The following is a 17,783-nucleotide window of genomic DNA, read 5'->3' as shown; positions in this document are numbered from 1 at the left end:
CCCTTTGAGAACGAGCATACTTCTTCTAAGAGGGCAGAGAGAAGAAGGGAAATTCTGCTGTCCCACATGTGTGCAAGGTCACTTACTCTGTGGGCGGAGGCTTGGTCCTGGCCCATACGACAGATCTAAGACGCCCTTTTCTTTGCCAGCCTTGTCCTGCCCTCCAGCTGCTTTCAGCGTCGGAAATTCCTCGGGAGAGAAGGATAATAGTCGGCTTGAGCCCCTTAAACCTGCCAAGAAAACCAGGAAGACTTATGGAGCAAGGGAGATGGGCATCACCAGTTCTCTGCCCCACCGACTCCACGCACCGAAAGCCACAGCGCCCTGCAGCCGGCTCATTTTAAGTGCACCGTGCAGAGCAGCACAAGGGTTCCCCAAAGGTGACAAGGAGAGCTGGTCACAGACTACATCAGGCCCCCTGCCAGCTAACCTGCAGGAGCTGGTTACCAAGTGCACGGGGCAAGATTCACAGCTGCCCCAGCCCAGATCCTTCCCAGCTCCCAGAAGACGACAAAGAAGACAGTAAGGTCCTTCTGGCAGCCCCGGGGGGCAGACAAGAGCCGTCTTCCACAAAGTCAGCCCAAGGAAGTCAACCGTTTTCATGTGGAGGTAATTGCCAACAGGTCACCCCTCGTGCCTCCCCAAAGGCCTCCATCCTAGATTTACACTCCTGAGTACCTCCTCATTGTCCGTTTCAGTTTACCACTTTCTACAAAGTTCCTCAAGCCCTACAAGACCAAACATTTTCCACTTGGAATCCTGGGACACTTGCTTTCTTTGTTCTTTCATTCATTCCCCAACACCATAACCTCCTTTAGAGAAGAAGCCTTTTTTTTTTTTGGGAAGATTAGCCCTGAGCTAACTACTGCCAATCCTCATCTTTTTGCTGAGGAAGACTGGCCCTGAGCTAACATCCATGCCCATCTTCCTCTACTTTATATGTGGGACACCTGCCACAGCATGGTTTTTGCCAAGTGGTGCCGTGTCTGCACCCGGGATCCGAACCCACAAACCCCGGGCTGCCGAGAAGCAGAACGTGCGCACTTAACCGCTGCGCCAGCGGGCCGGCCGTAAAGAAGCCTTTTCTTAACTTGCTCCTGTCACTCACAGCACGCAGCACAAAAAACCTGCACTCATCTTCTGGATGAATGGATAATGACAAATAATGCATTTTAGGGTCGAGAGTGGGATCTGGTCCTTTTAACTGGAATGCGCAGCACATCTCCAGCACCATATACACCTAGTAACAGGAAGATCACACAGCACAATGTCGGACTGTGATATGTCTTGCTCCCTAGACAGAAGAGCCAAATTTTTCTCTAGGCAGCATTCTTAGCACCACTGATTCACGGACCTGTAACCAAGGAAGACTTTGCCAGAAAGATGCAGTGGGATTAGTGTCGATGCACAACACAGCAATTCATTCACCATCCCACTTAGTAAAAAGGTCTAGGGTCAAACAAAGCTGCCAGAGTAATCAATGGACACATTATTCACCAATGATCAACCTGAGAGACAATTTCCAAGTGTCAGGAAGGGGCTCTACTGCTCTGTGAAGGGGGACTTTGACGCATCATATAGTCACTTCATTATGCTAAAAGGTCACTGGCAAGAATGAAATACCGAAGTCACACTTCAAAAGTATGGTAGATTAGGGGGCCAGCCCCGTGGCCGAGTGGTTGAGTTCGCACGCTCCACTTCAGGGGCCCAGGGTTTCTCCGGGTCGGATCCTGGGTGTGGACATGGCACCGCTCCTCAGGACATGCTGAGGCGGCGTCCCACATAGCACAGCCAGAAAGACCTACAACTAGCATATATAACCATGTACTGGGGGCTTTGAGGAGAAAAAGAAGGAAAAAAAATATGGGCAATAGATGTTAGCTCAGGTGCCAACCTTAAAAAAGAAAAAAGTAGGGTAGATATTGGAAGTTTAAAGAAAAATGTCCAGTACTTTTTTTCTGCCTCAACAGTCATGAAGGTATTATTCTAAGTATGAATTAAACTTACCCTCCACGGATTACAAGGATAAAGGGTAAAACTCAAAATCTCAAGCCAAAGCAGCCGTGTTCCTAAGGTCTCAATGCTCCGTCATGTTCACCCACCAATCTCCCATACCATGTGTTCTCCGCCATGAGAAAGTGACACAGTAAAATCAGGGAGCTTCTTCCCAGGGCCCAGATCAAGCCATTGGTGGTGCTGCTAGCACCAGAGCCCATGAGACGTGAGCCTCTGCCCGAACCACAGAATCGGGCCTCCTGGGTCTGTTCCAGGTGAAACAGACCGATGGAACATCTTCCAAATGGAGAGTCTATCAACTCTGCGAGAGTCCTTTTGATGCCAAAGAGTCATGAAAATGTTTGTGGGCAACACCCCCAAGTCCTCAGAGCCCTGATGGCACCACAGACTTGCGCCTCTGGCACAAGGGGAGGAACCAGAGCCTGATGCCCACTGCAGCCCCACCTGGGCCCGGGGAGAGTGCGTTCTCTCCTCTTGGGATCCTGGGTTCTGCCATCTCCCAGGTGAGCTATCACATGTTTACAGAGCATTTTACTGTGTTTCAGAATTGTTTTCTAAATGCTCTTACTTTTTGCTAAGTAATACAATCACAAGGTCCAAAAGAAAGAAGCCATGAAGAGCTTTCCTCCCATCCTTGTGCCGCATCGGCCCACTTCTAATGCCCTCAAAAAACAGGGCCTTTCCTGGTTGCTTCCCTCCTCCTTTCATGTGTTCCCTTCCAGAGATTTTTTAATGCATATACAACATTTTTCAGAAGTGGATTCTCCCTCATCCCAATTTTCTGCATGAATGGTAACATACTCTATACATTATTCTGTACTTTTTTTCATTTACAAATGTGTCCTGGAGATCTTGCCATTATCAGGAGAAAACTGCTTTTTTTCCTTAGAGCCAAAAAGTATTTCATTAAAGTACCATAATTTGTTGGATATTTCAAGCGATTGTTTCCAATCTTTTACTAGCACAATGTTGTAACCAATGATCTGGTATGTATGTCATTTCATACACAGGCAAGTGTAATTTACAGAGTGATTTCCTCAAAGTGGAACTGCTAGATCAAAGAGTCTAAGTGTTAATATTTTGAGAGGGAGTCCCAAACTGTCCTCCACAGCGGTTGTGTCCATTTACACTAGCTTTTTTTGAATCTTTGTCTTTTTTTTTTTTGCAGGGGAAGATTTGCCCTAAGCTAACATCTATTGCTAATCTTCCTCCTTTTTCCCTCCTTTTCCCCTGCCAAAGCCCCAGTACACAGTTGTGTATAGCTGTAAGTTCATTCTTCTATGTGAGCCCCCGTGACAGCACTGCTGCTGACATACAAGTGGTACGGTTCCATGCCCAGGAACCAAACCTGGGCCACCAAAATGGAGCACAGTGAATATTAACCATTATGCCATCAGGGCTGGCTTTGTAATTCTTTTTAAATAAAAATTAATACATTTAATTAAAATTCTAACTTTACAGGGGTTGGCACTGTGGCATACAAGTTTGGCACACTCTGCTTCGGCAGCCCAGATTTGCAGGTTTGGATCCCAGGTGTGGACTAGTACCACTCGTCAGCCACACTGTGGCAGCGACCCACATATACAGTGGAGCAAGAGTGGCACAGATGTTAGCTCAGGGCTAATCTTCCTCAGCAAAAAAAATAAATAAATAACCTAACTTTACAGAAAGATAAGCTGTAGAGAGCCAAAGAAGCACTGTCAACAGTTCAGCGAGTGCTTTTTTTTTCCCCCAAGACTGGCACCTGAGCTAACAACTGTTGCCAATCTTTTTTTTTTTTTTTCTGCTTTATCTCCCCAAATCCCCCCAGTACATAGTTGTATATCTTAGTTAGAAGTCCTTCTAGTTGTGGCATGTGGGACGCCGCCTCAGCATGGCCTGACCAGTGGTGCCATGTCCGTGCCCAGGATCTGAACTGTCCAAACCCTGGGCCGCCGCAGCAGAGCATGCGAACTTAACCACTTGGCCGCGGGGCCAGCCCCTGTGAGTGCTCTTTAAAGACTTGATTCTAGGGTAGTGAAATGCTTGTCACTGCCTCTCCCTATCCCTCTTGCTCCCTCCACTTCACCCTCTGGGGACTCCAGCATCCGTAAAGCTCTCCTATCGACAAGGCCCAAGCTTCCCCTGCCTGTTGTGACATCAGGAGCGCCTGGGCTCTGCCCACAGCTCCAGTGGCACATTGACTGATATGCCGTTCCCCACAGGAGACTGAGGGGAACGTCCTCAACCACACAGTGGTCCCAACCCAGAGGGGCACTGGGGTCCTGGTGGGCCGGGGAGGGTGGATACGGAAGGCTAGACGTCTAGCTGTTTTCTAATATAAGCTACACAAAGTAAAGTCTGGCAAAGCCTTGGCTGGCAGGGACAAGCAGAAGGCAGAGGGCGATGCCAGGGCAGGGGGTAAAAAAGGCAGCCAGTGCTGCTTACAGAAGCAGGAGCAACTGTGGGTTAACCACTCACACCACTGCCCCTCACCTTCCAGCTCTGAGGCACCTCGTTTGGTCTGCACAGTGGGTTAGAAACATTTAAGCTAACACTGAAAAATTAGAAGAGTTCACATAAAAAAATCTGGATTTTTGGTTTCTCTCAAAAATGCCCCTGACCCTGGGCCCGCCTTTCAGAGGGCTCCAGTCACTGGAGGGGAGCCTGGTTACCCTCTGCTCACGCCCCACCCTCACCCCAAAGGATTCTGGGCCTGCCTTGGAAGCCATTTGAATTTGTTGTTCACAATTCATTTAAAACTCTGACCCATTCCCTTGGGCTCACCTCTCCCATCACCTACCTCATCACACCAAACTAGCATGGCAGCAGCTCAGCCGACCACACTTCCTGAGCACTTCCTGAGGGTCAGGCAGGCACCAAAGGTGACAAATACCACACAACCCTCTCAACGCTCTGGTGTTCCGGTCCCCCAGCAGGCAGCTCAGGTGCCTGGGCTGGCTTCTTTATAAACCATGCTAAAGTTAGCAGACCGCGCAGCACCTCCTCCTTGCGGTCCCAGGAGAGGAGGCAGATGTGTGCGGCAACACTGCTGAGCAGGTATTAACTCCATCAGCAGCACAGCCGAACTAAACAGCAGCAGGGCCAGCTGCCCAGGTCTCTGTACGCCTCAGGAGGAACGTCTTTAGCAATAACACTGAATGAAATCAAAGAGTCGACAAACTTCCCAGAATCAGCGCTTCCCCTACAGGGGCAATGGCAAGGGCTCCACAGAGCAGTCTCTCTCTCAGGGAAGAGAGTCCACAAAGACTGCCTAGACCCTACCAGAACAGTCTAGAAAGGTCCTCATCCCTCCTAAACCCCCACCCCAACGCCACACGCACACACTTACCACCTTCGTGTCCTACTGGCTTTCCATTCAGCTGTGCCCATGACTTTGGTCCACCTGGCGCTGAATTTGTATTCTGAAAGAAGGAAGAAAATTAGAAGAGAGCCAGCCCAATCGGTCTGCAGTCCATCACTGAGCAAGTTAAACTAAGGTGCCCACAGGCCCGCACCTTAGGTTCAAATCCCACACCAATATATCCACTACCACCTGCTGAGCAGCATCTAACCACGTGAGCTTCCCACTGCAGATCCCACTGGGTCCAGCAGCCGAGGAGTCAGCAGCTGGCCAGCCCACGTTACAGATGAGGGGAAGTGACCAGCTCAGAGTCACACAGCTGGTTATATAACAAAGCCAGGACTCAAACCCATATCTGCTCCAGAATATTCTGTCAAGTTGCCTCTCCTGCCCCCACAGAGCTACTCTGTCTTGCTCCAGAGACAAAAAAACAAACCCAATTCTAGCATGTGTCTCAAAAACTGTGTGCCACTGCTAACAGAGGCGTGCAAACATGGGAAAGCCAACACGCCTGATCTTTCATTGGATAGACCACCACACCGCTTTCCATAATTACAGTCACGTGTTGCTTAATGATGGAGACACGTTCTGAGAAATGCCAGGCGATTTTGCCATGCAAACATCAGAGTGCACTTACACAAACCTAGATGGTATAGCCCACTACACACCTAGGCTGTATGGTACTAATCTTATGGGACCACCACCATATATACAGTCCGTCGTTGACTGAAACGTTGTGATACGGTGTATGACTGTACTGTCGTTCTACAAGGCACAACTCCCCAGGCGAGACGCCTTCCCCTCCACTCATCTAGACTGCCTGGCCTGGACTCCAGTCCTCCTGGCTGAGCTCTGCTGAAAGCTCACTAGGGGCTGGGCATGCTCTGCCTGACCAAGTCCTCCCACACCATGGGACGGTTCTAGTCGTATCTCGACTGAGGCTCAGGAAGGAGTGACTAGTCCCAACTACAACAGCAAGACCAGGACTTGTCCCCACTCTACCTGCATCCAAAGCCCCTCTGGGTCCCCAGTCTCTGAGCTCACCTGCCTTTCTCAACAACATTCAACTTAGCCTTCCCCTTCTAACTGAAATGAAGATACAGAAAACAAGCCTGATGCAGCATGAAGCTTCATCCCCTATCGGATCAGATACCAGATTAAATAATTATTCTTTCCTAACCACATCTAGCCCCCTTGCCACCACCACTAAACACACTCAAGGCAGATGGCTGCTCTCTTGCCTTCAACGCAGAGCTGACCAGGTCTAACGGTCCATTTATTTATCAGGAGTTGCCCTGAGTGATTGACACGGGTGGCCTGAAATGCCCACGGGTCTCCCCAACACAGACCATAGAAAAGATGTGTCAGCAACATAAGGGGACAGTACAGCTGGGGTTGGACAGTGCCTCAGGGAGGAGGGAGCCTCAGAGCCTGCAGGAAGCAGAGGGCACCAGGGCCAACCCACAGCCTCCCACTTGCTGTCTGCAGCCCAAGGAACGCCACCCCGCCCTCATCCACCAAAGGCGCTGAACTGGAAGAGAAGGCCTACAGGACCAAGGAGGGGTACCAACACCGCTGGCAATCTTCCCCCCAAGAGTAAAACTGCTGTCATCTCTCTGGGGTGAGGTTTGAGAAGGTGGAAAACACTGGGAGCCCCTTCTCCCCACCTCTGCACATGAGAGAAAACTAGGGAACAGCCAAGAAGGCTGAACACTGGGCCAAGTGACCTGTGTGCTGGCTCCAGGATGGGGCGTCAACCCTGACTACACACAGTTCCCTCGGCATTTATTTTCAACAGATGCCCAGGACTGTACTCAGGCCCCAGCTCAGACTCTCCAGTGGTGGGGTACAGGCAGATGTATGTGTTTTCACAGGTTCCAAAGGTGAGTGGATGTACAGCCAGGGTACAAATAGTTTCAAATTCTGGGAAACAGATGCAAACTCATCTCCACGTCCTCTGACTGGTTAACAGGCCCAAGTGGATTTAGGCCAATGAATACGGAGTCTCACATGAATATGGATTTTTTTTCCTTTTTCTTAAATTTCAAAAGCACAGTTCAGTGTTGGGGAGGAGGGGTGCTCTTCTGGCAAACTGGCATCCCCCACAGATGGGGGATGGCATCTCTGATCTCCTATTGCTCAGGGAGCAACAAAAACTAAAATAAACAGTAATTCAAGTTGTCTTCAAGAGAGCAGGTGAATGCTAGGTATCTACATCTCGATTTCTTTTTGTCTTCTAAAAGATTCCCAGACCTCTCATCTAGATTTCTAGCTCCAGCTAAGGACACCCTCCTGTAGGTCTCTGTAACCCACAGACTCCGAGGGACTGAGGCTATTACCAGCTTTGCTTAGTTAAATCATGACCTTCTGCTTAGAAAAGCATTTTAAATATATCAACAAATAAAGGATTACAGCTCAGTACTTCCCAAAGTGTGTTCTGAGAGAACAAGACCCTAGACACATTCAGTTAAAAAGACTTCCTAGGACAAATGAATTTGGGGAATGCTGTTGCTTGTGTCCTGTTCTTAGAGTCACAGGACACACTAGCATATTAAAGACACTGAGAAGTCTAACAGTAAAGGAGCTTGCTCAAGTCTGTTTTTCAAACTCACCTGACTACTGACCCTTTCTGTGGCCACACTTTTTGTCTTCGTATGGCACTAGTTTCCAGGGAGCACATCCGGGGGAACCCTGGTCTGGCCTGTAGCTGGCCTGAGTGACCTCACCTCAAGGTAAGTCAACAGGAATCAAACTAGGTGTCTGTATTCTAGTCTATATTTGGGGTCTTTTTCGAAAAGTTGCAGATTAAAATCGCTCTTCAGTGACTACGACAATGTCTATGCTCATTTCCCAAAGTCACCCAACAGGTTTGCCTCTAGGAATAAGCAGGTCACGCAAAGCCACCCTTCCCAGTGACGGCTCCTACCAGTCCCCAACAACAGAAGCATTTAGGCGCTCTGACGCCTGGGCCACAGTCAGGACGGGGCCCCCAGCACCTACCTCCTGACTGATTGACTGTGTCGGTTTCTGTAAATTGGAGACAGATTTCTGCAAACCCGGCTGCGGCAGCGACTCCGGCGGCTGAGAGGCCGTCGCACTGGAACTAGACAAAGGCAGGACAGAGTGGAGATTAGATAAGACACAGGCCATGCAGACAAGGTCCCTCTGCATTTCCGAGAGCCACAGCTGCTCAGCTGCTCACTGCGGGCAAAACTTCTTCTGACCAACACAAATAAGACCTTCCCCAGTGGACTCTCACGCTGGCAAAGACAAGGAGAACTGATCCAGGCTTGAGGTCTCCTCGCTGACATCTGACAGGACAGACAGTCCTCTGCCTTCTTGCAGAGTCTTCTGTTTGCAAAGACCAAAAGCTCACTGTAAACACTGAAGTGATGGAGGATTTGCCAAAGGGGAAACTGAGTCACTGCACAGAAGGGGCTCTGAGTCCCTCACTCCTGACCAGCAGCTCACAGCTACGCAGGGGGCTGGATGCCTTGAACCAGGAGCAGATGTTTTTACTTTCTCCTGGCTTATAAAGAAATATATGCTCAAAGTAAAACTAAGTTTATAAATATATATAACACAGAATTCATCATCTCCAAAGAGAAAGTCCAAGCAGATTCTTCTATATATATTAAAATAGTATATTTTTAACACAAATAGAATAACACTATATACACCATTCCAGAACTTGTCTTTTACTTAACATATTTAACACCTTTTCATGACAACACATATGAATCTACCCCTTTAACGACACAGTACAACTGGGTGGGCCATAATTGACCAATCTCCAATTTTTTTTCTGTTATAGATAAAACTGCAATGAATATTTCTGTATAAATATCTTTGCACACTTTTGGATTACTAATTCAGTAGTGTTTCAGTTCTTGGAAATAACATTGTTGGATCAAAAGATGTTCCGGGGCCGGCCCCATGGCCGAGTGGTTGAGTTCGCGCACTCTGCTTCGGCGGCCAGGGTTTTGCCAGCTTGAATCCTGGGCACGGACATGGCATCGCTCATCAGGCCATGCTGAGACGGCATCCCACATGCCACAAGTGGAAGGACCCACAACTAAAAATATACAACTATGTACTGGGGGTCTTTGGGAGAAAAAGGAAAAATAAAATATTTAAAAATAAACAAACTAATAAATTAAAAAAGATGCCAAACTGCTGTCCAAAAAATGTTGTGTCAGTCAATTTACACTTCACAGGTAATCTTTTGAGAAAGCAACAAGAAAGGATTCTGAAGGAAGGTTTCGGCTGACTCAGCAGCTTTCTGGCCACTCTTTCCATTCAACCTTCCACCCAGTGAGAATCAAGGAGGACAGCGATCCACTTGGCCAATTTCGGTGGCTCATTTGTAAGCTGAAGCCAAATTCCACACACACATCCTCTTCCGAGGCTTACTTAACCCAAGTAACTCACCGTTCACATTCACGATCATTACAAAACAAAGGCCACTGACGCTCCCTTCACATCACCTCTGCCTAAAATGGAAGCTTCCAGGTAGTGTCACTTTTGTGTTCTCCAAACCTAAGCAACAAGTCCCAGCAGTTAGGGGCCCCCACTCCAACACATCCCTCATACCCCGCCGGAGGGCGTGGCCCAGGGCAGCAGAGAACCAGCCCCTGGGGTGTGCTGCCCTCTCCAACACTCACTCTTACCTCTTCCCTGGCAGACGTGCAGCACGACTGGCCTCATTAAAGCTGCCTGATACTTTCTATGCCGATGCTGAGTAAAACTGCATAAGAGGAAGGAGCAATGCTTTGTCTTCTCTCTCAAGAATTTGATAGCAGAGGCATTTCAATGCTTACATTGAAATGTGTAATATCGGTTTCCTTAAGAGTTCGTAGTGTTTACCATTTGAATAGAATGATGACAATAATGGCTGACATCTTCCAGGCACTTCCTCCATGCCAGGCCCTGTGCTAAGTACTTGACTCGTGCTATCTCAGCTATTTCCTGTAACCACCCCCGGGAGCCAGCTGTTACTTCTACTTCACAGGAGGATGTAGAAGTTCAAAGTCAGATAATTCTCCAGCTTCCATAAAACTAATAAATGGCCTGGCTGGAAATCACGTACATGTCTGTCTGATTCCAAAAGTCATGCTAAACAATCAACCAGTATGATCCCTAAGCAAACAGAAAATTTTTACAACAGCTTTAAGACTCGACTCCGATTACTACTACTACATGATCATCTGCCTGAATTACCTGCTGTCTACATCCTGTCTGAAGCAACCACAGGGAAGTTTTACAAAAGCTACTGCGGCCACTTCCAATGAAAATAGAACACTGGTTCACCTTTCCTTTCTGGATCCCGAGTCTCAGCAGCCAGACCACGAGGGATGCAGGACAAGAAGGTGCATGAGAGTGGGTTGTTGTGTTTTCATTCCCCAACAGGCAACCCCAGCAGCGGGTTTCTGCCTGCAGCCTTAGCAAGGCCCTGTCCCTCGCTAGACCCCTCCCAGCACAAATCCTCTTTCCTCAACACTGGCTGGAACCCAGTCAGAGAAGATGACTGAAGGCTCAGAGGTCAGAGGGAATCGCACAGGCTGTGTGCCCCGGGCACGAGTGGAACAGAACCGGCCTCGTGCTTTCAGCTCCACCACGCAGGAGCAGCCACAACAGTTGCTCTGTTTCTCTAATGATGATTTTTGTGCCAGACCCTGGGCCTCTGAAGGCTTCCTAAGTGCTGTGCTGGCAGAGGGGTGAGCCTCAGGGAGGCTGCGTACTGACTCCGGGTAACAAGGATTCTGGGCCGTTCTCCTTCGTAACTGGGTCTGTTTGGAGCAACTGTAGCAGTCTGCGTGGGAAGCTCCTCAGCCCACAGTGGGGAAGGCTGCCTTCTCAACCTGGAGCCCAGCACACACAGACCACCACCAGAATCAAGGGTCCAAGACCAGCTCTGTCCACAGTTATTGCATAAGCTCCTCCAGGGTGATGATGTCTTTCCTAATAAGGCACAGGGGACACTGGTCTCTGGGGACAAGGCAGCCCACAGAAACACTGCAGCATCAGCTCTAAAAGCCACACAAAATGAAGGCAGGGAGCAAGAAACAACTCAGCAGCAGCAGGAGTGGGGCGAAAGCTTCCTCTGGTATCGCCCCAGTTCTCCAACTCTGCCGCTGCGAGGCTCCCGCCCGCCCCGCCGCCCTCACCTCTTTGGGTCTTGCTGATCCTGCTTGTTTGCCCATCCCGTTCCGTCCTTGGGTACTATCACGATGTTGGGGTCGTTTCCTTTGTTTTCAGACTTCAAGCTTGGCAAGTTTGCAGGTGGTGGCATACGCCGGGCTGTGGCAACTTTCCCGAGACTCTGTAAGCCATGTCTAGGAATAACTGCAGGAAGACAGGGGTGGAAACAGATGTGGCACAGGAAAGTCACAGAAGGAAACAGGCTGGATTCGTTCAGCCGCTCTTTCAAACTCTGAGTGACAACAACAAAGGCAGCCGAACACAAACAAGGAGCAGACCCGCCGCGGAAACAAACGAGAAGAGTTTGGTGGTCACTCCACAAGCTCTTCACCGAGGACCTAGGAGACACGGGAGCTGCTGCGATCTGTGCAGAGGCTTCCATTTTACCAGCGGGCAGGAGAGGGCTCAGAGAGTTTACAACATGGGTGAGGAGCCAGGCCAGAAACCTCCATCCCACACAGCACCCCCCTCTCTGCAAGCTGAGACTGCTCTGACCTCACTGCAGCAGCACTGAAAGGACAGCCTCTGTCTGGACCCGAGCCAAGCCTGAGCCGCGCCCCGACATTTATCAAATCCTCACAGGGTGTGGAGAGTATCAACAGGAACTTTTCCCACCAAATTCCAGAAGACTGGAACCATGAAATCTAAAAAGAGTAACTCTGATGCAAATTAAGTTCCATTCTACTCATCAAGCTAAAAATACCCACGGCTTCAATAAAACAAGTGAGACAGAGAAATAATCCCACTGCAGCAGTCAGGATACTGCAGGCTCGGAACAGAAGCAGGGGGTTCTGCTTCCTCAGAACTACTGGGTGACCACTACCTACCCAGAAGACGGGTGTGCATGGACCCCATCCGCCTAACGAGACGGGGGCTGCGGGTCTTCACAGGCCTTCACCAAGAGGTTCTCACTGAAGGGAAAGTGTAAAGAACTGGCCTTCATGCTTGGTTCTTACCTGAGGACCTGATCGCGTCTACTGATTTTCCTTTATACTTATCAAACAGGCTGAGAGTCGAATACTTGCTTTTCCCATCCTTGCCCTTGGTTATTTGCCCCAAACGATCGGACATTGCGATGAAATGTCATCTAGTAAGGAAATTTTTCTCGGCACCACTCCCAATCTGCCTTTGAAATGGAAAAAGAAAAAGTGTTAATGCACCAGAACCTCTGACCCAGTGGATTGAATCCTTCAGCGTGGGTCTCCTTGAAGATCTGAAGAAAGTTTTGGAATCTGTCCCTAGGAAAATGCCCTTAGCACGCAGAGGCAGTTGTGCACACATTTAAAGAGCATTGTGCAGATAGCCCCAGCCCCAAGCGTTAAGAACTCTCCCCATGTGAATCACTGGGACCCACCGCTCACCAACTACATAGAAACATAAACTTTTCACACACGCAGTCCTCTTTCTAAGTCAAGGACAGCTCTTCAAGATGGAAAAGTAAATGTTCATCACTTGCAGTACACGCACCAAAAGTAAGGCAGGCATAACAGGGGAGGTCCACAACCCACTTACACAAGGCTGCTCATTTCAAGGACGAGCAAAAGCAAATCAAAGGGAGCAACCAAGGCCAGTAAATGATTCGGGAACAGTCGGGTGCCCACACTTTTCAAAATAAAAGAACCAGCATCCAGAGAGAAAACACCTGCTTGGGCAACGAGGGCAGGGCTCTCTGAGGTGCAGACGTGGAAAACAGAAAGCAAGTGCTCCCCAGGGAAAGCCCACATGGGGCTGCACCGCCAATATGTGCTCCCCCGACTTACAGAAAATCTTGAAAAGACCACCAAGAAAGAAGCTTCTTCCCTGTGCCACTTTCTAATTTTCTACAGGTATCTACGAGTCCGTCAGCACTTTCCTCATGAGTTCATTCATCTACTCACTCACTCATTCATCTGAATACTTAGTGAATACAGGTCAGTGAGTACTCTGGGCCAGTGCCTTTTCTTACGCTCAACCTCGGCTACAGGTTCTAAACTTGATCACGAAAAAGAAAAACTTGTCTGAGTAACCAGTATTTCTCACTGGAATTAACGTATGGAAAAGAAAGCTAAAGCATCGATTTACACATATTGATAATGTGTCTTTAATGACAAAATGGAGATAACTGTAAAAACATCCACTAACAAAAGGCCTCAGTGGTAGCTGCAGCAGTAAGGTCTGCCATTTCACCCTCTTCTGAAGCCACACAGGCCAGAAGGCACACATCAAGTGTGCTGGGGAAGCATTTTGCACACCCAAAGACAATTTTAAAACTCTATATATTATGCTCCAAGAGCACAGAGAACAAAGATCAGTTACAAACTGAGGCCCAAAAAAAGCAGAACAGGAGATGCTGACAGCACACCCCTCCACGCAGCCCAAGCCCTGCGCCGTGCCAAACGTGTACGAAGCCTGCTCTCATACAACACAAGGTACATCCAGCTTTCATTCATTGCACACATCTTGACTGATATCCAAGATCTGCCAGTCAGCACCTCAGGCGCAGGAACAGATAAGCACGCAATTCGTATCAGGAAACGGTCATGAAGAATGCACGGAGATGGAGGCCAATAGGTGAGCCTTGCGAGTGGGATACATAAGTGCAGGGGTCACCTCCCAGGTGGTCACCTCTTCTTCAGGGAAATGCTCCGCTCCTCACCACACCATTTCAGCCACCCTAGTTGGATACTTAACTCCCTTCCTCATCCGGATCCCAGTTAAGTCAGCTCCCGCCTAGGAAGGAGGCTCGCGTTCAGTGGCCAAGCTCCAGGAAGCTAAATGAACCAGAGCGTGCCCGCACGATGAAGCGACAGACCGGCAGAAACCCTCACAAGGGCTCACTGTTCCCAAGGTTACTCGATGCCAGCAGCACCCCCCAGGGTCTGTCCCATGTGCCAGGAGCAAAAGACAGTAATGACCACGGATGGGAATCAGACAAGTGTCCAAATCCTGACTTGGGTGCCCAAAGGTCTACAACACACCCCTTTCTCTTTAAAGCCCCCTCCGAGCAGCCGGCTGCAGGAAGTTTCTGCCCCACCCCAACAGTCGTCACTAATTACAGCTTCCTTCCCGCCGGCAGGACTGCAGCCCCTCCCGGCAGGACTGCAGCCCCTCCGGGACAGGAACTGGATCTCACCTGGGTCACAGTGACTGGCATTTAACAGGCTCTCAGATGTGCAACAACTTGAAATTCTCCATTAAGTCTAATTTTTAGACATTTCTGTCAAATCAAACCAACAGAAAACACCACTTGGGTAGGAACCCTAAGCCCCCCCACTACTCACACACAGGCACACACACACTCACTATACTATTAGTAAAGCCCTTGAGAATGCCACCATGGTGACGGCCACCAGCGGCCCCTGCCTCATAGAGCTGACAGTTTAAAACAGGGGTCAGCAAACAGTGGTCGGCCCCCCAATGGCTTGTTTCCCTAAGGCCCTCAAGCTAAGGACGATTTTTCTTTTTCTTTTTTTTTTTTTTTTACAACTTCTGTATTTGTTTAAAAAAAAAACAAAGAAAATGCCACACGCAGTTTGCTGACTCAAGGTCTAAAAGGAAAAGCCCCAAAGAAGCACTTTCAAAGGTCTCCAGGTGGGAAACAGACGGGCAGCCTGAGAGGACCGTGCCGAGGCCTCGCAGCTCAAGCAGGGGTCTGCGTGGGGCCCGTGACAAGGTGGAGGGACAAACGTGTCCTTTATTCACTCGGAGACTGTCGGGGAGAGGAAATCCCCCCTTCTAGCCTTGTGTTCTCATGGGTCGACCAATAATAAAATTGACACAAGACCAGATTAAGAAGAGAAAACCCAATTTAATATGTACGTATTGAAGATCAGAGAGAAGTGATGCTCCCAGAGTGAACACAGCACGCAGTACATACATCTTTCTACACAAAGAAACACTAAACTTGTGAGGAATGACAGGACAAAGAAACTTGGGTTTGAGGTATGTAATTAGTGAGAATTTCAACCGAGTTCAGGCAGCAGAGCAGCACAGCTTCCTCACACAGCTTCTCGGGCCCAAATCCCCAGCTCTGGAGAGGACGCGAGGAGAGCCCCTCTCACATGGGGGATCTGTTTCCTGCTTTCAGGGGGACAGAGACAGGAGGCGCAAGATGCCCTTTTTGTTTCTCAGGTAACTTTATTTCAACGTAATCTGGATACCAGTGTGGGATATTTTCGGGTGGCTGCCCTGGGCCCCAACGAGACTATTCCGCAGACTATGGTGGGATCCTATCTATTTAGCGCTCTTTTTACAAACTCTGTGGCATGCTGAGTAACAAAGATGCTGACGTCCCAATGCCCAGCACCTGTGACTATATACGGGCAGAAGGGATCCTGCAGGTGTGATTAAATTAAGGATCTTGAGATGGGGAGATGATCCTTGATTATGTACGTGGGCCTAATGTCATCACAAGGGTCCTGAGAAGAGGAAGGCAGGAGGGTCAGAGTCAGAGAGGTGTGACAACAGTGGCAGAGGTTGGAGTGATACTCTTTGAAGGTGGAAGAGGCCATGAGCAAAGGAATGTAGGCGCCTCTAGAAACTGGAAATGGCAAGGAGACAGAGTCTCCCTCTAGAGCCTCCAAGAGGAGTGCAGCCCTGCCGACAACTTGATTTTAGCCCAGTAAGACGCGTTTCTGACTTCTGACCTCCAGAAGTGTAAGAGAATAAATTTGTTTTAAGCCACTAAATATGTAACTTGTAACTACAAAATACAAAACTAACACATTTATTCAACACACCGATTAGGCACCACCCTGCACTGAGCCGGGTCTGGGATATAGCAGAGGGTCAGGTGGACACAACCCCCAGCGAACGTCCAGCCTACAGACAGGACAGGACAGGACCCACCACAGAGCTAATTACACGAAGTGCATTCCAGAATCTTTCACGGCCGTACAGTGATGAAAAACGCTAATGTGCAGCTCCATCTCTGCTGTCCCCGACCACAGCTGTCACCTGACCCCTGAATCCACCAACATCTCTGAAGGAAACCAGCGGTGCCTCCTTCCCAGCCACACACACACTTACCGAGACACATACACACACACACACACACTTTGCAGGATTACAGATTTAGCATGGTTAATCTAAATTCAGATAACTAGTTCTTACTAAATTAAAAACCACATCGACAAAGGCAAGAGAAGGAAAAATTATTTACCAGCCACTCTGGGCCATTAATTTTCCACATTAAATCTTAACATGCTTGTTTTTAAGATCAAATGTCTTTTAGTTCTGAAACTTGACCAGAAAATACTTGTTTCTATAGATATTGCTAAAAAGTGTTCTTAAAATCTGTTAGTCCAAACTTCTGCCAGTTCACTGATACAAACAGATCTTTCTTTGATTCGGCACCGCCCAGAGCCTGAGGGCAAAGGTAACAGTGGACACACAGATAGCTCTCAAGGGTCTTCCTGGTGACACTATGCTTCTCTGAGAACTAACCAGTCCCCACCCCACCCCTAGGAAGCACTGGGCACCAGAAGCCTGACCACAACCCCTTCCTAGCATCCCTGAAGAAAACTTTTTACAAACTCTGGGCAAACAGGAGCCATTCTTCTCCTAGAACTGTGACTCTGGGGGCGGCCCCGTGGCAGAGTGGTTAAGTTCAGGCGCTCCACTTTGGTGGCCCAGGGTTGTGCCGGTTCAGATCCTGGGCGTGGACATGGCACTGCTCATCAGGCCACACTGAGGTGGCATCCCACATGCCACAATTAGAAGGACCCACAACCAGAATATACAACTATGTACTGGGGGGTTTTGGGGGAGAGGAAGAAGGAAAAAAAAAAGAAGATTGGCAACAGATATTAGCTCAGGTGCCAATCTTAAAAAAAAAAAGACCTGTTATGTCTGAGAGACGTCAGTCAGGCTGCAACAGGTGCTTGGGCTTTGTCCTCCCAGTAAATCCAACGACTCTGTGAATAACTGAGCACTGACGATGTTCCGGGCGGCACGCTCCCCACGCGTGTGACCAGAGCCTCAGCAAGCCAGGCAGGACACCTGAACCAATGCCTGCACTAAGCCCGCACGCTGTTTTTGGAGTGCCCCTCCTCCCATTTTTAAACTAAGTTTTGCACCTGTTGGGCACACCATTGACCTCTTTGGACCTCAGTTTCCCCGTCTACGGAATGGAGGGGCCAAGACAAGATTCCACAAGTACCAGCAGGTTCTAAAATCAAACACGTCAATGATAATAACCCACAGCCACGGAATCACAAATGACTTAGTGTCAGAGCAGCCATCT

General features: G+C 49.0%; 1 protein-coding gene across 49 annotated transcripts in view; it reads right to left on the bottom strand.

Annotated features, from left to right (window-relative positions):
- The window catches only part of PRRC2B (proline rich coiled-coil 2B), a 92,560-nt gene that overhangs the window by 51,260 nt on the left and 23,517 nt on the right, over positions 1-17,783 (bottom strand). For 43 of the 49 annotated variants that reach the window (XR_011432691.1, XR_002803975.2, XR_011432698.1 and 40 more), the window contains exons 2-6: positions 12,517-12,686; positions 11,527-11,704; positions 8,360-8,462; positions 5,348-5,420; positions 87-230 (exon numbers count right to left, since the gene is read on the bottom strand). Coding sequence is in view for 27 of the 49 variants with exons in the window: in XM_023629170.2 (XP_023484938.2) it covers positions 87-230; positions 5,348-5,420; positions 8,360-8,462; positions 11,527-11,704; positions 12,517-12,631 (613 nt within the window). In the remaining 22 variants the exon portion in view is untranslated. The remainder of the gene's footprint in view (positions 1-86; positions 231-5,347; positions 5,421-8,359; positions 8,463-11,526; positions 11,705-12,516; positions 12,687-17,783) is intronic. The other 6 variants (XR_011432696.1, XR_011432708.1, XR_011432704.1 and 3 more) reach the window with 1 other exon arrangement.

The sequence above is a fragment of the Equus caballus genome, chromosome 25 (assembly GCF_041296265.1).
Source record: "Equus caballus isolate H_3958 breed thoroughbred chromosome 25, TB-T2T, whole genome shotgun sequence".
NCBI lineage: Eukaryota > Metazoa > Chordata > Mammalia > Perissodactyla > Equidae > Equus > Equus caballus.
This window is presented reverse-complemented; position numbering and strand designations above follow the sequence as displayed.